The sequence below is a fragment of the Brienomyrus brachyistius genome, chromosome 12 (assembly GCF_023856365.1).
Source record: "Brienomyrus brachyistius isolate T26 chromosome 12, BBRACH_0.4, whole genome shotgun sequence".
NCBI classification, from domain to species: Eukaryota; Metazoa; Chordata; class Actinopteri; order Osteoglossiformes; family Mormyridae; genus Brienomyrus; species Brienomyrus brachyistius.
The window spans coordinates 15,148,533-15,175,868 of NC_064544.1; the positions used below are offsets into that span (position 1 = coordinate 15,148,533).

At 44.3% G+C, this 27,336-nt stretch overlaps 2 protein-coding genes across 7 annotated transcripts in view; one reads left to right on the top strand and one right to left on the bottom strand.

Annotated features, from left to right (window-relative positions):
• LOC125704850 (SLAM family member 5-like) overlaps positions 1-9,797 on the top strand; it is a 90,816-nt gene extending 81,019 nt beyond the window's left edge. For 2 of the 3 annotated variants that reach the window (XM_048970984.1, XM_048970985.1), the window contains exons 4-8: positions 3,906-4,163; positions 5,554-5,652; positions 7,177-7,244; positions 8,244-8,315; positions 8,664-9,797. In XM_048970984.1, coding sequence (XP_048826941.1) covers positions 3,906-4,163; positions 5,554-5,652; positions 7,177-7,244; positions 8,244-8,315; positions 8,664-8,735 — 569 coding nt within the window. In that variant the 3' untranslated portion in view covers positions 8,736-9,797. The remainder of the gene's footprint in view (positions 1-3,905; positions 4,164-5,553; positions 5,653-7,176; positions 7,245-8,243; positions 8,316-8,663) is intronic. The other variant, XM_048970986.1, reaches the window with a different exon arrangement.
• The window catches only part of si:cabz01074946.1 (SLAM family member 9), an 84,416-nt gene extending 67,024 nt beyond the window's left edge, over positions 1-17,392 (bottom strand). The window contains exons 1-7 of one of the 4 annotated variants that reach the window (XM_048970939.1): positions 17,237-17,392; positions 15,792-16,094; positions 13,781-14,077; positions 13,290-13,385; positions 13,090-13,122; positions 12,714-12,752; positions 8,879-9,769 (exon numbers count right to left, since the gene is read on the bottom strand). In XM_048970939.1, the coding sequence (XP_048826896.1) occupies positions 9,444-9,769; positions 12,714-12,752; positions 13,090-13,122; positions 13,290-13,385; positions 13,781-14,077; positions 15,792-16,094; positions 17,237-17,288 (1,146 nt within the window). In that variant the 5' untranslated portion in view covers positions 17,289-17,392 and the 3' untranslated portion in view covers positions 8,879-9,443. Of the gene's footprint in view, positions 1-8,878; positions 9,770-12,713; positions 12,753-13,089; positions 13,407-13,780; positions 14,078-15,791; positions 16,095-17,236 lie in introns of those variants that run through there. The other 3 variants (XM_048970938.1, XR_007381258.1, XM_048970941.1) reach the window with 3 other exon arrangements.
• Between the last annotated feature and the right edge of the window lie 9,944 nt (positions 17,393-27,336).

A 27,336-nucleotide genomic window follows, 5' to 3' on the forward strand; every position in this document is an offset into this window, starting at 1 on the left:
GTCATTGATGTTAGTTGGCGTTACATGTCTCCTGCTTCCTGTTTATTGATTAAACCCTCGTTAATCCCCGTATTCCGCCTGCCTGCATCCTGCTTACCCGTTTTCCCGCACGATCGCCGCTTACCTCCGCGACCGATCGTGACAGAATGACAGACCAAACAAAGAAAAGTAGACGCAGGGGAAGGCGAATCCCGGAGGCGTCGCCGGTTTATCTGGGCGCCTGCTCGCTCTCCAGCCCCGGGCTCCTTCAGGAGGAAGAGGAGGAGCTCGTCCTAAGTCCTGACCTGGGACCGTACGGTCTGGGTTCCTGCTCCTTGGCCAGGCTCTGGGCTCCAGGTGAGGATGAAGAGGACGAGTCCTTTGTCTTCCCGGACCTGGAGCCCCTCCCCACGGAACTGCTGCCGCCCCTCGAGCGGTGTGATTACCGGCCCGAGCGGCTGACAAATTGGGGAGGGAGGAGAGCGGTGAGGGACGCCATCCCACGTGTGCCACGGCGTCTTAAAGGGGCCACGCCGGTCTCTGTAGCAGCGACCCCGGAGGGGATCCCTTTGTCTCTGCCTGCTGCAGCCCCCCAGCCTAAGGCGTCCTCTTCGCCGCTGCCTCCCCCATGCGCTGCGCCCCAGCTGGAGGTCCCGAGTGAGCCCCTGGCCATCGCCGATCGGTTCTTCGCCCTCCAGGGGCTGTACTGGAGGATGATGGAGGAACCTGCTACACGGGGCTCCCCGGAGGGGGAACAACTGGCCGCACAGCTGGGGCAGGATTTCGCCACGTTCTCCCCTACCTCGCCTCTGAGAGACCTTGAGCGGTTGGCCGAGGATCTCCGGAGGCTGATCTCGCTCCGGAGAGCAGTCCCTGCGCCCCCACTGCAGCCACCTGCAGCTCCCGGGCAGGCGCCCCCACTGCAGCCACCTGCAGCTCCCGGGCAGGCGCCCCCACAGCCTGCAGCTCCTGTCCCTGACCGCGCTCCAGTCCCTGACCGCCCTGCAGCAGCTCCAGAGGCACCCCCTCCGCCTGCAGCTCCAGCTCCAGTGGCGCCTCCATGGCCTGTCCCTGACCGCGTTCCTGTCCCTGACCGCGTTCCTTTCACCCTAGTCCCCGAGGTGGTCCTGGACGACTCCATCTTGGCTCCTCCCTCTTCGGAGGTGGAGGAGCTGGAATGCGACCCCTCGGGGACAGAACTTGTAACTCCTTGTCCCTCGCCCCGGCGACGTCGACCCCGACCTGGGGTCGGCCTGTCTGTGTCCCGCAAGGGGAGGGGACACAGACGCAGGGCGGGGGTCCCACCCGCCCTGGCTCGCCCTGCCTCGCCTGCGCTGGGGCTCGGTTGGCGCCCGCGGGTCCTGGCCCTCCGGGTCGGCTGTCGCCTGCAGGTCCCTCTCCGGAGCCTCGTCGCCCTGCCTCGCTCCCCCCTCCGGTGCCTGGTCTGTCGCCTGGGGGCTCCCCGACGGCGGCTCCTCGGTCGCCTGCGGGGCCCCTACCTTCGGCCCGTCAGAGGACGTCGCCGCCTGCGGCGGCTCCCCCCCTCGCCTTGCCTTCGCCCTGGCCCCTTCCAGCTCCCTCGTCCCCTTCCCCGGTGCTCCCTCCTGCTCCCTCCCTGACCCCTCCGCGGGTCCCTCGCCCTGTCTCCTCTGCCCCTCCGAGGTCCCCTCCGGCTGCCTCCCGTCGCCCGCTTGGGCTCCCTCGGGCTCCCCTTGGTACCCCCTCCTTCTCGCCCTGTGCCCCTGCCTTTGTCCCTCCTGTCTCTGTCCCGTCTGTTCCGTCCTTTAGTGTTCCTGGTTTCCTGTCGTTCCCTCCTTGCACTCCCGCTCCTAGTGTCCCGCTTGTCCCTCTTGTTTCTCCCTTTATGGTCTGTCTCTCCGCTTTCCCAGTCCTGTGTCGCCTCCTGTCTTACGTTCTGTCTCTTGCCATGTTTTGTGCTTCGGTCCTGTTCCCTGTCCTGCGTTGATTCTGTTCTTGTTTTTCAGGTCCTGTTTTGCCTCGTCCCGTCCGTCGCCCCCTTCCTTGGCACGCCCGGAGTAGCGCGCCTTTGGGGGGGGTTCTGTCATGCCCGGCTCGTCCGCTCCTCCTGTGTACCACGCCCCCTGCTTACCCACGTGTGTTTCCCGGATCGTACCCAGCTGTGTCCATTTGCTTTCAATCAGTCTTGTGCATTTAAGTCCTGTTCTCCCCAGTTTTCCTTGTCTGTCATTGATGTTAGTTGGCGTTTCATGTCTCCTGCTCCCTGTGTATTGATTAAACCCTCGTTAATCCTCGTATTTCGCCTGCCTGCATCCTGCTTACCCGTTTTCCCGCACGATCGCCGCTTACCTCCGCGACCGATCGTGACACTTATCTTATCCTTATCACCCTAGTGGTGCCAACTGGAACCCCCATTGTGTCCCTGGCTTCCCCCATGATCATAAATTCCTATTGTCTGTATTCAAATGATCAACCAAGAACCTTGGGGCATTTTTACTACTTTTCCTTACATGAGATTAAAGTCAGAATTCAAATATTTAAATGGTGGCCCTAATCCTCTTCCGTACTTCCGTATGTTTCCGCCACCCGGAGGAGAAAAAAAAACCTATTTCTCTCAGAACTGATTAAGTTGGAATTCTGAGTTTTTATCTCAGAATTCTGACTAAGTCTTATTAAGAACATGCAAACTCCACACACATGTGACCCAGGCGGAGACTCGTCCCAGAGGTGTGAGGCAACAGTACTAACCACTGCACCACCATGCCACCCCCACTTGTCAATTTATGTTTTTAATACATTTTGCTTAAGGGCTTCCATAAATATCTCTCCTGTTGGCCAAATTTATATCGTATACCATTTATACCGCACACTACTAATTTACGTTGTTCCTGTCAGACAGTATTTTCCCGCTGTTTTTCACTTTTTTGGCTCGTGAAACTGCTAAATGGGAATGGTTAATGACCTGCACGTCCAGCTCTTGTGTGTGCCACGCCCACTGATGATTCACGTGTACTTCCCTGATTTTGTGCCCAGCTGTTTTCTGTTATTTCGGCTTGTCTGGTGTATTTAGTCTATGTCCAAGTCCGTATTCCCCAGGTCTGTCATTGATGTTGTCCATCGTGCTGTACCCTGCCCTGTCTTCCTGAATAAAGCCCCCATTCCTGACTCCTGACTTCCTGCCGGCCGAGCAATCGTCACAACTAGTAAGAATATAACTGTGGATATCTGTAATTTCCATTCTGACTAGTAAGAATATAATTTTGACTAGGAGAAATGATATTACAGTATGTATACAGTATGTTTTTTTGTTTCATTTCAGTTTAGGTTTTATTTGTGTTTTATTTCATAAGACCATTTTAAGAACTGGTGCAATGTTTCATATTTCAACCTTTACAACAATGAAATTTGTGTCCATAAAGACTTCAAGTTCAAATATAATAACAGCTTTACAGCTGTTTCTTCAGGAATCTGTAGAGGGGATGAAGGTAGACGTGTGTATGTGTGTGTGTCTTGGAGGGAAGGTGGAATGAAAATCTTTTGCCCTGGGGGGGTAACTAGGGAACCCAAAGGAAACCCTTCAAACTCCACACATGTAGAACCGGAGCAGAGATTCAAATCCTGGTCTCCCGAGGTGTGAGACAGCAGAGCCACCACACCGGCCCATACTGGAAAACGCTGATTATGAATGAATGGAGGGAAGGATTGATGGATGGGTTAATTCAGAAGAATTTATCAAAGTTTTATAATTGGGTTCGATTTTTTTTTATATTGTCAGAGGATAAGATTGGAGGAAAATTGATGGACGGTATACAGAATATATTTACTATTTATAGGCCAATAAGTATTGTAAGAATGTTTTTGTTGATCTTTTATGATGTGTAAATAAAATCTTTTTTCATTTCTATAATTAATATAAATGACTTTCTGTCTTTCTTTATATTTGCCAGAGAACATAACAGTTGTATACATTCAATCAAAGGTCACCTGGCTTCAAGTGAACCACAGTTGTGGGGTTCATCTGGTGTGCAGCTCATCAGGAAATCCGGAAGCCTCCTTTTCTTGGACAAAAGGGACACATACTGAGAACAGCAAGGAGATGCACTTCTTTCTCTCTCCAGAAGAAGGTGACATCTCCATTACATGCACTGCTGCCAATGCTGTCAGTCGGAAGGCCACCAATGTGACCATAGGATGCAGCCCTACAGGTAAAAGAAAAGCACACATTCTGCCTGTCCTGTTGTAACTCCCATATGTAAACTCCGGTTAATTTTTACTCAAAGTCAGCTTGAGTAGAAAGTCATTGCTTTTTGGTGGTATTGAAATGTGATGAATTATTCAGCAATAGCAAGCGAGAAGGGGTGCGGTTGTACATGGTTGTCCAGATATATCACGACTGTGATTTGGGCATAGGCACGAAGCCACAGGCCGATATATTGGAGTACAACCACACGAGTTCGGATATGCTATTGTTTTATACAACAGTTCATCGAGTAGCATTTATAAGTTAACAGTAGTGAGCCACAACAGATAATAGTTTGCTTAATTATTTATTTAAACCTTTATGGGCCTCTGCAAAAAATAAATAAATAGTTCCCACCAGCCAACTGTTGACTGTTGCCAAGCAACACAAACATTCCAATGTAACACAGCTCACTCACTCTGAACTACTTTGCATCCTTTACATCTGACTCAGTAATGGTTTTTAGATACACCTGTAAAGCGGAGTAATACATCTGATGTGAAATGTCAGAGTGCAGTTATTATTCTGATAACTGCACTCACAGAATGCCTCTTGTCCAATAAGATTTCTTGGTCCCAACTGACTATTGCATAACCACATTTGAATTCTTTGTGTCCAAAGCCAAGGGGTCCTCAAATGCTCACTGCCTTACATTCATGTCAGTGGCTTCACCAGAAAATTTGAATTTTAGCCATCAGGGACCAGTTATGTTTTTGGGAGTTGCTGAACCTCACTGTGACTATTCTATGGCTCTGATTATAAAACAAAATAATGCATGTTTTGTTTTTATTATTTTGATGTAGGGTGATGACAGGGATGGCCATGTATGTACACTGGGTGGCAGTAGGGACCCCCGGGCACCACTTAGACCCTCCCCTGATTACAACATAAGCAGCATATATTAAATTAATACAGTCATCCTTTCCTCATCACAGGGTTTAGGGGTACAGGCCCCCTACAATCTGGAAAAATTATATAAAATTTTATAGATAGATAGATAGAACTTTATTAATCCCTCGGGAAGGTTCCTCTGGGAAATTCTAGTTTCCAGCAGCAGTACACCAGCATATTACAAGTTATAAAAATACAATAAAAAATACAATATAAGAGGAGGAATTTAAAATACACATACTAAGGTAAGAGCCAACATACAGATAAGGATATGAGTTGTTTGTTCCACTGGCAACATTAGCTTGTGAGAGAAGCAAAGATATGAGAAATGTGAGATACAAAGATCACCTCAAGATATCACAGGACTGTACATAGATAATGATCGTTATTGTAATCCCCAATTTGTTTTGCGCAAATACTGTAGAAATGCAGCCATTGTTTGCAAGACAATTCCGTTTTTACAGACTGGAAGATGTTCCTCTACATTGGCTTATCAGCAGCAGTTTCCCTGACTCTCATTTCTCTGGCTGTGTACTGCTGCTGTAGAAGACATCGAGGTCCAGGTCTGTGTCATGCTTTTTTCATTAGAATAGTAATGTATCCACCTCTTGAAATATTAAAATCAGGATAGACTCTTAAGTTCATCCAGCAGCTGCCTATTCTGGGGGGGGGGGGGGGGGGGGGGGTTTCCCAGGCAACAAAGAGCCGCTCCATCGCAGGGCACATGCACACACACACATTAGCAGAACTGCAGGGATGGCAACTAGTCCAACTGTATATCTGATTAGTCCAAAAGATCATGAGTCACAATGCAAACCTCCAACCATGGAGGCGTGAATCAACTTTGCTACCCACTGAGCCACAGGATTGCTATCAGGATGCTTTCTTGGAACATCTTGGAAAGCCTCATGAAGTATTCATAATTACATTTAGCTTTATATTAATAACACTGAAAATCCACATTGAATCATTAACAGATAATAATAATAACAATAACAACAATAATAATAACAATAACAATAATAATAATAATAATGACACCCTATTATTTTGGTGGGTAAATTCTCGTTTCGCCTACCCCATCTTGCCCTCCATAACACCCAGACACATATGTGAGTGAGAGTAAGCTTGGCAGCAAAGGGCAGCCACCTGCAGTGGTGCCCCCAGGGCTGGGAGTTGAGGGCCGTGCTCAAGGGCCCAGTGACACGTGACTATTCTGCTGAGGCTGAGTGTGAACCGTCAACCTTCCGATCACAGGCACAGAGCTTAGCCCACTGGTAGCAGCTAAAGAGGTGGATGTGTTTCCTTTGAGGGAATGAGGAGTGAAAGTCAGGCTTTCTCAGCTTCAGAAATATCGTACAGTTTGAATTTTATTTGTCAAAAGTGCTGAACTTCAAGCACAAATTGTGACAAGTATTCCGCATAATTGCCTCTTCACTGAGAAAAACACAAAACCCTCTTATGAGTACCGACAGAGTCTCATGAATAATCTAAATTTGGTGAAATAAATGTGTTTATCGGCGGCATGGTAGTGCAGTGTTGCAGTGGTTAGCACTGTCGCCTCACACCTCTGGGACCCGGGTTCGAGTCTATGCCTGGGTCACATGTGTGCGGAGTTTGCATGTTCTCCCCATGTCGTCGTGGGGTTTCCTCCGGGTACTCCGGTTTTCCCCCACAGTCCAAAAACATGCTGAGGCTAATTGGAGTTGCTAAATTGCCCATAGGTGTGCATGTGAGAGTGAATGGTGTGTGATTGTGCCCTGCGATGGGCTGGCCTCCCATCCTGGGTTGTTCCGTGCCTCGTACCCATTGCTTCTGGGATAGGCTCCGAACCCCCCGCGACCCAGTAGGATAAGCGGTTTGGAAAATGGATGGATGGATGGAAATGTGTTTATCATGACTTCCCAAATTGACATTTTTTGAGTTTTACATTGAACAAAAAGTTCAACATAATTTACTGTAACACTTTGTTTTGCAACTTTGATACTGTAGGAGGTGATAATGGGTTTTTTTTATGGAAACTGCATAACATTATTGAAATTCACCACATGAAATTCTGCTTTAAAATCAGTGATGTGTTTTGACAGCTGCAGATGCGGATAGGGATGAGTCAACAGTGTATTCTACAGTCAATGACAGAAGTATAAGGCAAAGCGTAAGTCCTGCATGTTCACTTATGTAGACAGACTGCATCTTCAATAGGAGAGAGTGGGAATCATCGTACAGTCATCTCTGCATCTGTTATATATATCGGTATATCTGCTGTGTGTTTGATTAGTCTGCTCTGAGTACTCAATGCCAACAACTGAAAAGCATAAAGAAAATATTCATGACATGCTTATAAAAGTGATGATGATGGAGATATTTTGATAATATGGTCATACAATGTGGCCAAAAATATTGGAACCCCTTATTGGAACCCCGGCAGTTTTTTAAGATAATGCATCAATTCTTTTACAAAAATGCTGACATTACAAATGTTTTGATCAAAACATACAGCAGAGTCATAGGTAGTTTGATGACTTACTGTATTGTTTTGCATGTGCGCGATCTTTACGTTTATAGAATACTTGTACAAAAGGAAGCCTTCAAAGAGAAGGACAGTATCGCTGCAGTGAAACGACGAGGATGTTCACAGATGTTGAAACTGTGCATGGCATGATGAAATTCAAAGATTGCCCAGGATTTTTGGAACTCAATCAATTAGCATGGGTCTTCCATAGGTAAATGATCCAAAAAATATTTCAAAAGCGGTTTTAAACCAATTCCGGACTATTCTGAAGTGGTTAACAATGAATCCTGATCTAAATCACATAGAACACCTGTGGAGAGATCTGAAAAGAGTAGGTGGGAGAAGGCACTCATCAAATCTTTGATATCTGGAGCAGTTAACAAAAGAGTAGTCAAGAATTCCAGTCGAGAAGCTCATGCATGGCTGTATGTTACCATAAAAAAACTGTAACGTCAACATTTTTGTGAAAGAATTGGAACAATCTGAAAAAAACTACTTTGCCAATATTTTGGGGATTCTATTGGAAAATATCAGAAAGGCTATCATTTGCTTGTTTTGTTAATATGTCTGAATGTTTGGCCAATGCACTTACATTTCAATAAAACTGTGTTCTGGTTCTGACCGTCCCTCCTCATCTTTTAGCATGAGTCTGACAGCCAGAATTCGCCTATAACTCTGTATGAAACAATTGGGGAACAGAATGTAAAACCACAGGTAAGAATTTATGACTGAATGTTAACAGCATTAGTTATGCACCTGTAAAGTTTTTGTAAACTTTCTTAACTATAACAACTAACAATTATCATTCTATTCCAAGCAACTATTATTATACTGGCCTTGGGTTTAGCATTTTGCCCCCACATTGAAATGAAATGGTTTCTGTGAGGGTGAAACAAACTAAATAAATACAAAGTCCATTGTGTCGTCATTGTTTGTTTCTCATGCTGTGTTCAAGTAAAAATTTGAAAATCCACCATTTTGAGAAATTCCTCTATAGTCTGTGTGAATGGGTTTTCCTGGCCCTTTTATTACATTGGTCTGTTGTTATGTTTCAATCCTCAGACGGTATATGACCGGGTGGATTTCAATCGTAGCTGTGCACCTGCTCCATCTCCCCTGAAGAAAGTGCTTTAAAGACTGGAAACCCGACATGTGAATTTCACAACATCTATGTAAGCATGTATCCATACATCCATGTGAACTGAAAACTGCTTCTCCTTTACAAGCTTACAAGAACCCAGAAAGTTAAAGCAGACAGATAAGGCTGAGACAGGGGAAGCATTTCCAAGATGTTTATTTATGGTCCATTTTATAAATGTATCCGTCCATCTTCAACCACTTATCCTGTTGCCAAGGGCTTGGAGCCTATCAGCACCAGATAGAGCAAAATACTCATTATGGAATGTAATGATATTTCCAAAGCAAAGCTATACGTCATGTTTTCACATTTCATTAGAATGTTAACAACCAAAAGAGTTATTACGCCAAGATTCAGCATGTACATTCACACAGTCGATGTTTGATTGAATTTCCTACCGCTTGTCACACAAACAAATTTCAATATTTGAGAAAGCATTTTTATGAGATGGAAAATAGTGCAACGAAAATCTAAAATATAGAAGAAATAGCATAAAAAAATAATACAAATCAGTATTTTTAAAGCCTTATGAAATTCTGTAAAAGAGTACCATTTTACTGTATACATCTTTAAGATTGTAATTGTCATGGACCACACCGAGGAAGCCCCGTTCACGTCACTCAGGGATTCCCATTCGTGTCCTCTGGGTTTCCTGAAAAGGGACTGAACTGTACACTCCCTGCCAGCTCCGGTTCTGTGGAGACTTAGTCGCGTTGCTCCTCCTTTTGTTGTGTATCATCCATTGGTTGTGTATCATCCTTTGGTTGTGTATCATCCATCGGTTGTGTATCATCCATTGGTTGTGTATCATCCTTTGGTTGTGTATCATCCATTGGTTGTGTATCATCCTTTGGTTGTGTATCATCCATTGGTTGTGTATCATCCTTTTGTTGTGTATCATCCATTGGTTGTGTATCATCCATTGGTTGTGTATCATCCTTTGGTTGTGTATCATCCATTGGTTGTGTATCATTTTTGCTGGACTCCTCCTCAGGCAGTATCATGTTGTTGTCCTTGATTGTATTCTCATCTATAAATAAACAAATTACAAACCATAATCCCATATCTGCAACTTGGTTGGTTATTTCTCTTTCTTCATTTGCATAGGAAGTAGCATAGCATTCTGAATAGACAAACAAGTTTATTATAACTGTCATGCTGCATAATAACAGCGCTGTGAAAACAGAAAAGCAAGCGGTACAAAGTAGGAATGAGTGATACCACTCATCTGATTTTTAGTCTGATTTGGAGTGGGGGGGGGGGGGGGGGGGTAAAGCCTGTGGTTCAGTTATTCCATTTCCCTAATTTTATATATATATATATTGTCATGCCCAGTTCGTCTAATCCACGTGTGCTTCTCCGATTGTCCCCAGCTGTTTCCTGTTATTTTCGGCTTGTCTTTTGTTTTTAGTCCGCATCTGAGTCCGTATTCCCCAGACTTGTCATTAATGCTAGTTAATGTAAGTGTCACGATCGGTCGCGGAAGTAACGGCAGCGAGCAGCGATCGTGCGGGTAAGGAGCAGGCAAGCAAGCGGGATACGGGGAAAACGGGGGTTTATTTGGAGGACAACGAGGTGCAGGGAACATCAGACGCTGACTTACATCAGGAAACATCAATGACGGACGAAGGACTAAGGTAAGACACGGACTGAAATACACAGGACTGAGCAAATGAACTAGATACAGCTGGGTACAATCGGGAAAGAACACGTGGGTAATCCGGGGGCGTGGCACACAGGAGGAGCGGACGAGCCGGGCATGACAGTTAGTTTGTTGCCGTCTGCCCTGTCTTCCTGTTACCTTATTAAACCCTCATTTTCCCGCAATCCTGCCTACCTGCCTCATCCTTCCCCGCTTCCTGCTTGCCCGCCCAACCCAAACTCTGACACATATACAGTAAAAATATCTCAGCATAAAGTTAAAAATTACTATTACTAAAATACTAATATTAAATGTTAATCTTAACTTGACGACATTAACCTCTACCTTGCCATAAACTTAATAATACAGTAAGTAACTAAACAAAATACGAGTCTTTTGGCATTTTTACTTTTTTGATTACGTTTACAGATCTTTGTGGGGACCTGAAAAAGGTCCCACTAATGTCAAAAACAAGGTTTTTATTACAATGTGGGGTACATTTGGTCCCCACAATTTAACATAAACCTAATCCACACACACACACACACACACACACACACACACACACACACACACACACACACACACACACACACACACACACAAGCACAAACACACACATGTAATGAGAGTGCAAGTGCCACAGGTGAGTTGAATTTTGACATCAAGGTAAGAATGGGTCACAAGGAGGATTCTTCCTGCATAGCCAGCAAGGGAGAGCATTTTCTGTGATGTAGACAAAGTTCTCTGTCCTGACCCAGCCCTTAGACATGGTGATGAGGCAGAGTGAATATTCTTCCCTAACTCTAGCTTGGCAGTTGCACAACATTTTACTGTAATATGGCTCTCATTTGGTTTTTCACTTTGTCCTTTACAGTAACTTTTCTGGAGTACTGAATACTGCTAACATTACATATCAGTTTAGTATAATTGTGCACAAACATATTTGGTACACAACATTTTTTTTTCACTGTAGTCTTTTGGTTTCCAATTTTGCAGCTCAACATGCAAAAGATCACATCCACACTAAACATTTTTTTCTACATGCCAGCAACAGTTTTGGCTGGTAGTGTTTTCAATTTTTTGCTATAGTGTGTATTGACGGCTCAGTAGTGTTTATATACCGATTGGCTTGATGTGTCATCTGAAAGCAGTGTTTTTGAGCAAAGATGGACTGGTCTGACGGAATATCACTGCTGTATGCTTGCACCAACTGCAACCATCTGTGTTGATGGACAAATGTAGTATGTAGAATGTAGTATGTAGTATGTACGCAACAGAATGCTCAATCATACACAGACCATATGTGCATTCAGGAAAGTGAAGTATGAACTAGGCTTTAAGGGATATGATTAATGGAAAGATGTAAGGGTGCTAGCTTAGGCGTGGGTTTAAACATCTGAATATTTTTGTGCGGACATAACCTTTAGGGCATCATTTCACACCTGGAGCATTGCAGCACAAGGCGTAAGGCATAAGTGTCTTTGCTAGCATGAGCCTGACACAGTTGTCACTTTCTTGTCCAATGCCCACGTTGTTTACAGTAAATAGCAAGCCATAGTACTGCAAGCTATGAGCATGAAAATTATATTCTGGGCTTACTCACTGTAATAATTTTACACCCAAAACGATACATGTATGTGAGCGTCATGTTAGCCACTACATGCAAGACTGTTCACTAAGCTTATTATTTAAAATTTAAAAAAATATTTTCCTTAAATTCCACTTGGGCATTGTTGTGTTTTTGGATCCAACAGTACACTATTTTACTGTCATTTTGTTCTTTTTGTATTGCTGTTTAATACAGACTTTTTTGTTTGCTGTTGTACTGTTTCTTGAGATCTGAGGAAGTTACATGTGCATGCGAGTGCTTCATCTTTCCAGTGAATTTTACATACTGCAAGGTTAGGCATTTCAATGTTGAAACTGGTGTCTTTTGCATGAATAAGTATCAGTTTGTTAAAGAAAAATGATCAGTGAATGAAAATGAGAAAGTGGGAACCAACTGACTATCATTCAGAATTGTGGAGCCCAGGAGCAGATTTACAGTACACTGACACTCTGACACTTTGATCTAAACATTTTGACTCAATGCTGACTGTAGTTTTAATTTTGGTGGCACAGACTAATTCATTGGTGGCATTATTTGCTTTTGAGACATGAGAAAATTGTTTTGGGTGAGTTACAGCCTTTTGCAGCAAAACCATAGTATTGTGCTATATGCATGAACTGTTTGGAGAAATGCTCTTATATTCTTGAGAATGTTAAGTCTCTTTCATGAAACATGCCAAAGCAATCAAGAACAACTGTAACAGCAATGTCTGACTCTTACCTTCACCTTCTGATCTCTGCGCCAGAAAAGGTACGCATTCTAAGAAAATAAAACATGAATATTTCAGCTTAGTGCCGTGCTTTAACCATTCAGCCTCACAATCTATTAAATCATCTTAATGAACTGCTAATGTTTCATGAGCTGTATTTTTTCTTTTAAGGGTAATATTGTCCTTCAATCTCTATACCTGCTTGTCCTATGCAGGGTTGTGGGGGTCCAGAGCCAATCCCAGGAGGTACAAGGCAGGGAATAACCCAGGACAGGGTACCAACCCATCACAGGACACACATACACCATTCACACCAAGGGAAAATTGATCAAGGTTTACAGTACATTGCATGTAAATGAATTTTACCGATAGTTTAAAGAAACATACCTCTTAATCTTTCCAGTGATTTAGAGAGGCCACCTGCAATTATGAATATTAGCATAAAAACACAATGAATTATGTATTCATTTACTAAATCCAATTAAAATGGAGCATATCTGAAAACAATGTCTATTGTAAATATAAAAGTTCCTTGTATTGCTTTGATAAATTAATTGAGTTTTAAGTATTAGGATGAATTTACTTACCACGTTTTATGTACATTAAAATGAAGCAAAGAATTATTATCATCAAAATAAGAATAAGAATAAGAATGGTGAAACCCTTTGTGGGGGAGGACTTAGCTGGAACAAAAGAGGAAACAACTTCAATTAAACATAAATTTATCCAAAAGCAGTTTCAAAAATGTACTGTATACAGGTAGCTACAACTTCAGTCAAATAAAAATACAGAAACAGCCCAATGTTTCAGACACATTCCCCCAGGTACACACAGCCTCAAAGCCAACATCTTTAAAAACACACACACACACAAAAATACTCTGACTGCTGTGGTGCAGTGACTGCAATATGGATTACAGGCTAGAGCAACGGAGCTAATGCCAAATGAAGCAGTAAAACCTGCCTAAGCCGACCAACATGTGGTGCTTAGAAAATAAGGACCTGGGTAACACAGCTGAGGAAACCTAAGGAACCAGAGGAATACTGCTATTTATGGCCAACACTGTAAATAATTTTACCTGAAATGTCCTCCTTTCTTGAACATCCTGTTGTCACTGTGGAAGCAGCAGTGCTCACAATGTCACTGGCAGTACAGGTGATGTTCACGTCCTGTGTGGCACTGCACCATGCTTCTGCCTCCCGTTCATTGTCAGCATAGGGCAGCTGTCTGATTACGCAGCCATGAGGTAAGGCTTCTGAGCTCCAGGTAATGGTGACCTTCCTGTCACTGCTCACTGAACACGTCAGGAAGATGTTACACAGGCCATGCTGTTCTGTGCTGTTGATTACAGTTATCTTGGGTTCTGGAAGCCCCTCTGTGAGAAATACAACAGTAGCAATATTAAGTAGGAGTAGCAATGGTAGGATCATCAGTGTGCCATGTATATGTCCGTCCATCCATCCATCCATCCATCCGTCCACCTTCTGTAACCGCTCGACCTATTCAGGGTCGCGGGGGGGCCCAGAGTCTATCCTGGAGGCTACGGACGCAAGGCGGGGAAGAACCCAGGATGGGTCACCAACCTATCACAGGACAAACTCTCACACCATTCACTCACAGATGCACACTGCTACGTTTATGCCTGTTCTGTATTCCTATCACATTTGTGATTACCAACAATAAGATAATACCTAAAAATGTTTTTATCCTCTGCAGAACAAAAGGTTTATTTTTAGGGATTAAAAGAAATGTTTTCACCAGAAATTCTTTCCGCACCACCAATTATTTTTTTTAATTGCCAGTCCTTTTCATCTGAGCTGGATAATTATGAAGCTAAATGAATTGGAAGCTGCAAATAAGTAGCTAACTTAAGTCTTGTGTGACTTTACCGTTAGTTTGGGCAACACTGGTGGCCATGTACAAGGTACACAACAAAAATGGATCAGCAACTGCCCTTACTCTCTCTTACTGAGTCTTGGCCCTGCCCATTGCTCCAGTCCAATTAACAAATGTTTTCATGGTGTGAACTTGAAAATTAATAAGCAAATTGGGAAATGAAAAAGCAAAGTATGAAATCAAAAGTCAAATTGAAAAAAGAAAACGTTTTTTTTTATATATTTTATGTTTTAAAATTTCACAAATGACTCATACACGAGTAGAAAATTACAATGAAAATTGTGTTATTTCATTTTATCTTTTTCATTTTTACAGGATCCTTGCACATTTTATCATTATCATTTTCATTTATACCTCCCTGGCCCACCCATTAAAAATAACTGACTGACTAACACCTGTATTTACCCAGCCCATATACAGTCCCCTCCCTAATTATTGGCACCCCTTAATGATCTGTTAAAATCTTGGAGTCCCTACGTTTACCAGCTGTTCTACATTTCCTGCCATTAGTCTTGTGTATTTCAGTCCACGTTCGAGTATGTTTTCCCAGTCCAGTCATTGACGTTACATGTTTTCATGTCCTGCATTACAACTGATTCCTAATAAATTCCTCGTTCCTGATCTTACGTCTCTGTGCTCCTGTTTCCACGATTTCCAAAAGTGACACAAATTCCCTTGACACAAAGCCATCGATCAACATGGGAAATATATGACAACATACAAACCAAATGAGGGTGAGAAGTGTTGACCTTCATAGATCAGGGAATGAGTATTAAATAGCTACTCGTCTGAAAATTCCAATTTCTAATGTTGGGGCAATAATAAAATAAGTGAACAACAACTGGAACTGGAAATCTGCTTGGAAGAGAACCCAAGTTTATTTTGCCCCCACGTATAGTGTGGAAGATTGTAAGAGAGGAAAAAAAAATCCCGAAGGATTACTATTGGTAAGTTACAAAGTAAAATCTTGGGGTTAATATGTCTCTGAAAAAAACCATCAAGAAGAAAAGAGAAAAAAGAAAAAAGAAAAGAGGGCCTAGGATCCTGTATGTTCTGGAGAGATCCCGTAAAGAGGACCGTTCTCTGATGCCCTGCTCTGTATTCTCCATTGTTCTGAAATATTATAAGAGAAGATTCAGTTCTGTTATTTTGTTCTGTAATTTACCAATGTTCACCCTTTCTTGTTCACTTACCTTGTACAGAGAGAGTGACTGTATTAACCCAGCGACCACCTTCTGTATTCCTTACGCGGACTGTATATGTGCGACTGTCTTCCTTGCACAGGTCCATGATCTCTAAATCCCCAGTTTCTTTGTTGAGCTTCAAACGGCTATTGAGGATTTTTAGCTGACCTCCAGAAAATACTGCAATGTAAGTTTCATTGGTGAAGACTGACCATTCAATTAGGGTAATAGTTCCAGGCTCAGTCACTCCAGATAGTAAGGTGACAGATTTCCCCAAGAATCCTGTCTGGTTAAGGTCTTCATTTCTGAACCCTAAAAGAAAAGCAAATTGTTGAGAACAGTATTGTCCTCTGTTCTTTGGAAAAAAAGAGCCATAAACATTTAGCACACACACACACACACACACACACACACACACACACACACACACACACACACACACACACAGGTTTGTAATTATGTCTTTATGGGAACTCTTCATTCATTTTTAATGGGAAAATTCTAATCACAACATGACGACCTTAACCCCTACTCAGGCTTAACCTTAACCATAAGTAACCAAACTAAATACGAGGCTTTTGGCATTTTTAGTGTTTAGTTTTTCATAGTTGTCATTTCTAAACCCTAAATATAAAAGCGAAATGGTATTGTCCTCTGGTTTTTGTGAACAGTACAGAACAGTATTGTCCTGTTTTTTGGTAAAAAAGAGCCATACACATTAAACACACACACATACACATACAGTTTTTACATAAAAGTAATGCATTATTCTGTACTGATGGCAGTTATGACTTGTGGTATATCTTCAGAACTGCATTATGCACAAAATGTCAGCCATTGCCTGAACTTCTATCTCAATGTATGTTGCATACAAAATTTTCATACCTGAAACTTACTCCGAGACACATTTCTTTTACATGTGTAAATGTGCTCAGCAAATTCATAGAGAGTAAAAATATTAAAAACAATTACAAGTTTGCATGAAAAAATGATTGGATTCAGTCTATGTGGGCTTTTTGTCATTTATCAGTCATTATGTTCAATTTGTTAAAAACAATATGCCTGAAATGTGATATTATCTTTAAAAGTGACACAGCCCTCTTCCTCTTTCCTCACGTTACCCATTTGTCCTTAATAGTGTGGATAGATAATAAATATCCAGATGATGGTATAATGTGAACAGCAAATGAATTATCTCATAATCCATGACGAAATAAAAACTTTAAGCAAAACATTCTCTTTTTATAATCAATAATCAACTTCTATCATTTGACCATTTCTCAAGGACGAGGTCACCGCACCAGTTTAATAAATTAAAACCGGAAGTTAGAGCAGAATGGCTTCGACAAACACAGAGAGGCATAAATTGCCATTTTAATAAGGCCTGTAACAGAATTCATATTCCATAATCAATGGTTTTCTGTGCTCACCCACGAGGACAGTCAAAAACTCACCAGAAACTAGCAGGAACAGGATGATACACGAGGCAGAAATTCTTCTATACATTGCTGAACACTAACTTCCGTATTCTTCTATCATATACTGGGTCAGAAGGAACAGGAAGAGGCACAGCCTTTAGACGAGGTTGAAGACTCATTGTGTTATGTCACGCAGAGCACGGACTGGGGAAGCAGGCGAAGAGAGCCGTGGTCCTGAAAAAAAAAAGGATTTATTGTGGGCTGACGCACTCCAACAACACAGCAATAGCTATAACACTACAATGACAGGACTAGGGAAGCAAACTTAGATGCGGACTTAAACGCACAGGACGAATGAAAAACTCGAAATAGCTGATGACATGGGGATCCCACACGCGGTTAATGAGGGGACATGGCACATGGGCGGATCGGATTAGTGGGGCGTGACACATTGGGTGTTATAAAAATAAAAAAGTAAAAGAGTAGTGTAATAAAAATATATAAAAAAAAGACTAGACTATACTGTAAAATACTTAACTAAATGTCTTTCTAAAAAGATAGGTTGTTAGATTTTTTTAAAAAACATCAGTCGACTGTGAGGCTCTCAGGTGGTCAGGGTACTTGAGAACTCAAGTACAGCCAAGTAGGCATATTGAGAAACAGCCATTGCTTCTTACTGATGAATTTAGGGTGGAAATACAGGAAATTGGTGCAACATCAACGCTGTTTATGGTGGGGATGGTGTGCTGCTGACCTCAACTCAGGACGTTTTGGGTCGGTGGAAGGAATACTTCAAAGACCTCCTCAATCCCACCGACACGCCTTCTGATATGGAAGCAGAGTGTGGGGACTTGGGGGTGAACTCGTCTATCTCTGGGGCGGAGGTTGCTGAGGTGGTTAAAAAGCTCCTCGGTGGCCGGGCCCCGGGGGTGGATGAGATTTGCCCGGAGTTCCTCAAGGCTCTGGATGCTGTGGGTCTGTCCTGGTTGACACGCATCTGCGGCATCACGTGGACATCGGGGGCAGTGCCTCTGGACTGGCAGACTGGGGTGGTGGTCCCCCTCTTTAAGAAAGGGGACCGGAGGGTGCTCCAACTATAGGGGGATCACACTCCTCAGCCTCCCTGGTAATGTCTTTTGGGGGGTCCTGGAGAGGAGGGTCCGCCAGATTGTCGAACCTTGGATTCAGGAGGAGCAGTGTGGTTTTCGCCCTGGCCGTAGAACAGTGGATCAGCTCTATACTCTCAGCAGGGTTTTGGAGGGTTCATGGAAGTTTGTCCGACCAGTCTACATGTGTTTTGCGGAATTGGAGAAGGCATTCGACCGTGTCCCTCGGGGAGTCCTGTGGGGAGTGCTCCGGGAGTATGGGGTTCCGGGCTTCCTTTTAAGGGCAGTTCGGTCCCTGTATGACCGGTGCCAGAGCCTGGTCCGCATGGGCGGCAATAAGTCGGACTCGTTTCCGGTGAGGGTTGGACTTCTTTGAATCAATAAAAGAGAGCTGCCCAGGATAAAGGGTTTAAAAGGGAGGGATGGATTAAAAAGGGAGGCTGAATAAGTTATTCGGACCTATTCTACACACAAACAGATCAGTTTCCTCTGTAGAACCATTCTTTTCTGCTCCCTGGCAAATCTAACTACCAAGATAGAAGTGCACCCGACTTGTAAAGGGAATAGAAGATGACAATCAGATTGGTTTATAGCATGTTACACCCCAAATGCACCCATGAGTAATCGGGCCATTACACCAAATTGGTGCCATTTCTGTCTCCAGGACATTATATGTGTAAATATGCAAAACTATGAAAAGTAGCTTTATAATACATGTTATCAAGCAAAATGTCCTCCACAATATTCTCATTGCAAATTTAACATACAGTACATAATGTAAAACATTAATGGAAACTACATACTGTAGAACACTGAAACTAGAGTATGTCACCGGTTTCTGCTTATTAATGCTATACTTCACCATGAAGTAATAAATTTTATTTTTTGCATTGTAGTATGACAGTATTTCTCATTTATGCTTTAAATACATTTTCCTTATAGTAAATCCTTAACATGCTAGTTAAAAATACATACAAAAATACACATTTTAGTCATGTCCCTGAGAATTCACTCAGTCCTGTTGCCCTCATACATTTCTGCTCCTAAAAAATTTGGCACATTCCACAAATGGCATGTTCTGCTGGTAACTCGATCGCATCACTTCAGTCTCCAGAAGAACACAGGAAACCCAAAAGTAAATTCTCTCACTTTCTTTCCTGTATTTTTGATGATAGTGTAAGTATACTAAAACTCAGTCCTGTTACTTTCGGTCCTATTACCAAGGCCGCCCCTGGCCAAATTGGGGCCCTAAGCAGAACTTTATTCCCCCCCCATTACAAAATGAATGTATCACAAAATGCCATTTAGGTTTAAAACCTTTATTAAGTAGGAAAAAATCAAATGAACAGCCTCTTTCAACAATGCAACAAACCTTTTATCTAATCTAATCTTACAGTTTATGACTGTTAGGAATTAAATTCACCAAGAGATGGAGACATTTTACCTCCATAAAAATAGCCCAAAACTTCTATTGATAGCATAGATTGATAGGCTGAGACAACGTAAGACCACCAACTGGTCAATTAACCACTGCTTTTTCAAAAGACGTGAATGTGTATGCAGCAAGACCTTCCCTAAATGATAATCAGGGCCGCTAGAATATTTAATCTCCAGTCCTCTCTTCTGTCTCATGATTAGCAGGGTAGCCACTGGGGTGTTTATGCGACAAAGTTTTTCTTTTTTATTTCAACGACATACCCACCTTCAAGTGAAGCACGAGCCTCCTCTTGTTTTGACTTTTTCTTTCTTCTGCTGGCTCCCATTTCATATTGCCGTTTGGAGGCCATCTCTCCACCTGCATGGATGCAACTGCCTGTCAGTGCATTTGACCACTGATTGGTCAGATGCTGCGTGCTGTCAATCACTGCAGCAACGTGTGCAGTGTCAGATTACTCGACTATTTTTTTTCTCTTCTGCCTGAAGAGACTTGGTGCTCTACAGGCACCTCACAGCAGACATGCACAACATGTCTTGGACACTCGGGTGAAGAGAGGGGCGGAGCTGTCAACCGATCACTACCTGGTGGTGGGTTGGCTCCGCTGGTGGGGGAGGAAGCCGGCCAGGACTGGCAGGCCCAAGCGTATAGTGAGGGTCTGCTGGGAATGTCTGGCGGAATCCCCTGTCAGGGAGAGTTTCAACTCCTACCTCCGGCAGAACTTCTCCCATATCCCGGGGGAGGCGGGGGACATTGAGTCCGAATGGGCCATGTTCCATGCCTCCATTGTGGAGGCGGCTGACCGGAGCTGCGGCCGTAAGGTAGTCGGTGCCTGTCGCGGCGGCAATCCCCGAACCCACTGGTGGACACCGGTGGTGAGGGATGCCGTCAAGCTGAAGAAGGAGTCCTGTCGAGCCTTTTTGGCCTGTGGGACTCCAGACGCGGCTGACAGCTACTGGCAGGCCAAGCGGGATGCAGCTTTGGCGGTTGCTGAGGCAAAAACTCGGGTGTGGGAGGAGTTTGGTGAGGCCATGGAGAACGACTTCCGGACGGCTTCGAGGAGATTCTGGTCCACCATCCGGCGGCTCCGGGCGGGAAAGCGGTGCAGCATCAAAACTATTTATGGTGGGGATGGTGCGCTGCTGACCTCAACTCGGGGCGTCTTGGGTCGGTGGAAGGAATACTTCGAAGACCTCCTCAATCCCACCGACACGCCTTCCGATATGGAAGCAGAGTGTGGGGACTTGGGGATGGACTCGCCTATTTCTGGGGCGGAGGTCACTGAGGTGGTCAAAAAGCTCCTTGGTGGCCGGGCCCCGGGGGTGGATGAGATTCGCCCGGAGTTCCTCAAGGCTCTGGATGCTGTGGGTCTGTCCTGGCTGACACGCATCTGCAGCATCGCGTGGACATCGGGGGCAGTGCCTCTGGACTGGCAGACCGGGGTGGTGGTCCCCCTCTTTAAGAAGGGGGACCGGAGGGTGTGCTCCAACTATAGGGGGATCACACTCCTCAGCTTCCCTGGTAAGGTCTATTCGGGGGTCCTGGAGAGGAGGGTCCGCCGTATTGTGGAACCTCGTATTCAGGAGGAGCAGTGTGGTTTTCGCCCTGGCCGTGGAACAGTGGACCAGCTCTATACTCTCAGCAGGGTTTTGGAGGGTTCATGGGAGTTTGCCCAACCAGTCTACATGTGTTTTGTGGACTTGGAGAGGGCATTCGACCGTGTCCCTCGGGGAGTCCTGTGGGGAGTGCTCCGGGAGTATGGGGTTCCGGGCCCCCTTTTAAGGGCGGTTCGGTCCCTGTATGACCGGTGCCAGAGCCTGGTCCGCATGGGCGGCAATAAGTCGGACTTGTTTCCGGTGAGGGTTGGACTCCATCAGGGCTGCCCTTTGTCACCGATTCTGTTCATAGCTTTAATGGACAGAATTTCTAGGCGCAGCCAGGGCGTTGAGGGTGTCCGGTTTGGTGACCTCAGGATTAGGTCTCTGCTTTTTGTGGATCATGTGGTTCTGTTGGCCTCATCGGACCGTGACCTTCAGCTCTTACTGGGGCAGTTCGCAGCCGAGTGTGAAGCGGCTGGGATGAGAATCAGCACCTCCAAATCCGAGACCATGGTTCTCAGCCGGAAAAGGGTACAATGCTCTCTCCGGGTTGGGGATGGGGTCCTCCCCCAAGTGGAGGAGTTTAAGTATCTCGGGGTCTTGTTCACGAGTGGGGGAACGATGGAACGGGAGGTCGACAGGCGGATCGGTGTGGCGTCAGCAGTCATGCGGGCGCTGCATCGGTCTGTCATGGTGAAGAGAGAGCTGAGCCAAAAGGCGAAGCTCTCGATTTACCAGTCGATCTACGTTCCTACCCTCACCTATGGTCATGAGCTATGGGTAGTGACCGAAAGAACGAGATCGCGAGTGCAAGCGGCCGAAATGAGTTTTCTCCGCAGGGTGGCTGGGCTCTCCCTTAGAGATAGGGTGAGGAGCTAAATCATTTGGGAGGGACTCAGAGTAGAGCTGCTGCTCCTCTGCATTGAGAGGAGCCAGATGAGGTGGCTCGGGCATCTGATTTGGATGCCTCCTGGACACCTCCCTGGTGAGGTGTTCCAGGCATGTCCCACTGGGAAGAGACCCCAGGGAAAACCCAGGACACGCTGGAGAGACTATGTCACTCGGCTGGCCTGGGAACGCCTCAGGATCCTCCCAAAGGAGCTGAATGAAGTGGCCGGGGAGAGGGAAGTCTGGGCCTCCCTACTGAGACTGCTGCCCCCGCAACCTGACCTCGGATTAAGTGGAAGATGAGGGATGGATGGATGGTATGATTGTCTGGTGTGTAAGGAGTGACTGCTGATTTTGTTCAGCTTGGAGTCTAGAAGTCGAAGCAGAAGTTGTTACATGGGAAAATTGAAAGTAACACAGGGATAAACGCTCAAACCCACAACACACCATGAAAATATCATATCAGGCTCGTGAACCAGACCTCCAGAAATAGACCATTAAAAAAGATTGGACAGGAAACAGGCGGGAGAGGTATGGTTCCAACGTGGGATTGGGGAGTGTAGGAATTATTAGCTCAGGTAAATTTTAATATCTCCACCAATATGTTTTGAAATTAATAAACTTTTAATTAATTCTTATTTAATGCTGATTATAACCCATTGTTATGCCGAATGGTCGGCTCCTCCAAACTCAATTGCGAATCCCCGTGAGTCTGTTAATGTGAGACTTAAAGGGGATTCATTAATAACCAGTATTGCCCAATAACCTGGGTTAGAAGGCTCGTCCAGAGAGCTGCATCACCAGGTTATGTAAACGATCGGTAGCGAAGCTCCCCTCACGGCCGATGAGAGGGAGTCTCGCGATATTTCAGGCGAGTTTGAGGTTTCAGAGCGTAGTAGCCAGATCGCACAGAGGCAGGGACTATTGTGAGCACTCAATGACGGAGATTGAAGTTGTGTAAAAGACATGTATTTATTTCTACAACTAACATAAGACAGACATTACACCTACTGTAAGACAAACAATAAACATGAAATAACGGAATAGACACAAACAATGTAATCATGAAAAGGCAATGACCAGATTTAAAATGAGTAACCTAAAAGGGGAAAAACTGTTCTGCAAAGCAAGCAGTTTGTGGAAACACAACCCTGAAGTAATATGGCAGGTGAATAGGACAGTTTAGGTTGTTAGAAATGAAAGGAAGTTGGTTTACTTGGCTGCAGGAAAGGAGGTGGTCTTGGCAGTTGGTTGCGGAGGCTGATGAGCTGATGGGTGATGGCACTCAGGGAGGCGCTGTGTTTGCAGGGGTTGTTGGAGTGGAGTCCCACTGATTCTCTCTCCTGGTGAATCTTGGGCTTGGTTGCAGTTCTCTGTCCAGCTGGGTCTTCACTGATAGGCTTCAGGAGGGCTTCTTGTGGGCTTCTCTTCTCTTGGGCTGATGTTCTCTGCCTCTCTTCGGGCTGATGGTCTTTGTTTCTCCTCCCTTCTGTTTTTCCTCTCTTCTCTTCTCCTGGCTTTGTTCTGAGGTGCCAGGTTTATAGTGTAAAGTTCGTGAATAGGAGTGACCAGGAATTCGACTCCTGGAGCAATGACTGGCCATCCATTTGGAGGGCTTTCGGAAGGGGGTCTGTATCAGTCCTTTTGAGATTTATGACCAGACTGATTTCCCTTGTATTGATGATTTTCGTTAGGCGGGTGGTAACCACTGACCAGATTTGGAAACTGAAGTGATTTTCCATCGGTTTGATACCAAACATGCTATACCAGCCTAGCGGTTCACATCGAATACCATCTGTAATGATTAATTAATGATTACTTATATTATGTCATTGCATAGTATACATAGCCAGTACATAGTATAGGTGGTCTAGGTTGCACTTCAATCAGAGGTCACCCTTTATACAGACATTATATGACATATTCTCATTCCAACAGCATCTTACCCTTAGATAGGCATGGTAGAATACAAAGAGCTTACTAACGGCCACAAAGATCAGATAAGGCCACTAAGGAATGTGGATGAGAAAGGGGGGGGGGGGGGGGGGGTTGTCAAACAAAGAAAAATAATCTCTGAAAGTTAAGACACATACAAACATAACCTGTACATATCTGTATATTGAGACTAGTAGTAATAATAGTAGTAATAAATATACAGATATACAAAAGCCAAACTTAAAAGAAACTTTCTTTGGGGTGTTGGTCTGTTGGGTGAGTGGTATGTAAGGCAGGATGTCTGGGGAGGGGTTTGTGTGCCAAGTCGAGGGACCCCTGTCCTTGGGGTCCACTCTGCTGTCTGTAGGTCGTTAAAACTTTGAGCAATAAAAGTTGGAGTGCTTGCCTCCCTTGTTATCTGTGTGTGTTTAAGTGTGTCTGTGTGTGTGGGGTCACAAACCCCCCTTTGAGGCCAAGGCCAATGTGTGCCTCTCGTACCAGGGTAGGCCTTGTCTCAGGCCACCTGAAATTTAAGCTTTGTGATATGTGCATGTGTGATTCTACAGGAGCTTGAAAAATCTTCCCCGAACAGGTATGTGGAAAACCACGTAAGCCAAAGATTTCCTGTTTCCCAGAGAAGAGACAGTGATCTGTGGTGCGTCATCTTCGCAAAGCATCGTGGCTAGTCTCAGTCTTCCCATTTCACATAAGTACAACGCCATGTTTCCTGTTCCGTGTTCCGAGTGCAATATGTTTATTAGCAGTCATTAGCAGTACGTTTACATGTGAGAAGTGTCAGTTAGTCGCTAGGCTGACAGAGAAGATTGTAGTGTTAGAGGGACGTATCCGGACATTACGCGACATTCAGGAGAATGAGAGTTTTATTGATTCAGTGTTAGCAGCTCTGGATATGCCTGTGATAGTTAGTCAGTCTCCCCCCGCTCCGGCAGCAGAGCCTTCGCAGCAAGGCGAGTGGGTGACGACCCGGTGGCATAGCCGTAAATCCAAACCTAACTCACACCGCAACATTCACCCATTTGCGTTTCAAACAGGTTCTCCCCACTCAGTTAAACTCCTGCTGAGACACCTGTTGAAAATGCTCTAGTAATTTCTGACTCTATTTTAAGAAACTTGAGAGTAGTGACTCCAGCGACCATAGTAAATTGTCTTCCTGGTGAAAGAGTGACCAACATCTCTGCAAATTTAAAAGTGCTGGCTAACAGTAAGCGCACTAAAGACACTAATGATGTCCGACTGAGGCAATCAGAGATCACTAAGGCAAATTTTAAAGAGGTGTGCAACCTTGCGAAGAAGATGTGTGTGTTAGTAATGTGCTCTGGCCCCATCCCTGCTAGACGTGGCAATGAAATGTACAGCAGATTATCATCGCTAAATCGCTGGCTGTTGGAATGGTGCCCGATAAATGGTGTGGGTTATATAGACATCTGGTGAACGTTTTTGGGTAGGCCTGTGCTTTTGAAGAGGGACGGTATTCACCCCTCGCGGGCTGGTGCTGACCTCCTATTTAGAAGCATTGCTCATAGTCTCCAGGAAAATTGCTGACTAGCTAGAGCCAAGCCCAGGTGGCAGGCAAACTGCCATAATCAACCGCCTACTAGTCGCTTAGAGTCGTCGCCTAGGGTTCATTTCATTGAGACTGTGTCTGTTCCTCGCGTCTTTAATCATGGAAGCCTATTCCACCGTAGTGTGCGCCATAATAACTTTATAAAAATTATAATGAATCTGTTTCTAGAAACGGAGCTGGGTAACAGTTGTGATGCAAGGTTTAAACTTAAACTTGGACTTCTCAAAGTAAAATCACTTAGTGCCCTAAGGCACTATCGATAAATGAAATAATTACTGTTTTTAGTCTTGGTGCCCTATGCCTTACTGAGACCTGGCTTAAGCCAAATGAATTCATGGCACTAAATGAATCTACTCGACCAAATCACAAAGGTGGTGGTGTTGCTGCAATATTTCAGTCCAACCTAGGAGTGTCTGAGAAATGTTGTTTTAGCTTCAGCACATTTGAAACTCTTATTCTTAGCCTTACTGGCTCATCTCTTTGTAGCTCTTCACCCCAAATCACCATTGTTACTGTGTATCGACCTCCTCGGCCATGCAGTAATTTTCTTAAGGGGTTTGCTAATTTTTCAACAAACCTCGTGGCGATTTTAATATTCACATGGAGAAAGACAGTGACCCTTTAAAAATAGTGTTTGCTGCTATTCTTGACTCTGTAGGTGTATGTCAGAATGTAGTCTGGCCTACTCATTCCTGTAACCATACCCTTGATTTGATTATTAGTCATGGCATCCTGGTGGGAACATGTACCTATTATACCTCAGAGTCCTCTGCTTTCAGATCATTACTTATTAACTTTTGAAATCCAGTACAGCCTCCCGTTGACCACAGCTCCAAAGTACAGAATCAGATGTTCCATTGCCTCACTAACTACAAAACCGTTTATGAAAAAACTTCCACAGTCCTTCATCCTTACATCTGAAGCATCATGTGTAAATGAACTTGAACAGGCAACTGCAAACATGGAAAAATTCCTTCGTAGCACTCTAAATCATGTATCTCCACTTAAAAAGATAAAGCATAGAGATAAGGAACCTCCCCCCTTGTGCTCTGGTCATACACGTGAACTCAAACAGGCATCACGCAAGCTAGAGCGCAAAGGGCGCTCAACTAAACTAGAAGTTTTCAAATCTGCCTGGAAAGAGAGCCTCTCTAAATACAGACAAGCACTAGTGACTGCTAGGTCTGTGTATCTCTCCAGATTAATAGATGTGAGCAAAACCAATCCTAAAATCCTATTTGAATCCATGGCTAGGATAACACAGAATTCCTCATTGAACTCGCAAGTCCCACAAACTCTTAAGAGTGATGACTTTATTTTTTAATGGTAAATTAACTAAGATTAGACAGACCATCCAGTGCATCTCCTTAGTTACTTACGGCTGCCAACCTCCTGCTAGTCTTATGCCTACCAATAATGAGACCTTTGAATCTTTCATTCCTATAAAACACTCAGAACTTCTGAGATTAGTTTCCTCCTCTAAATCCTCCACTAGACCCAATTCTTACAAAATTCTTCAAGGAAATTGTACCGCAGATTAGCACTACCCTGTTGAATGTGTTAAACTCATCTCTTAGGCTTGGATATGT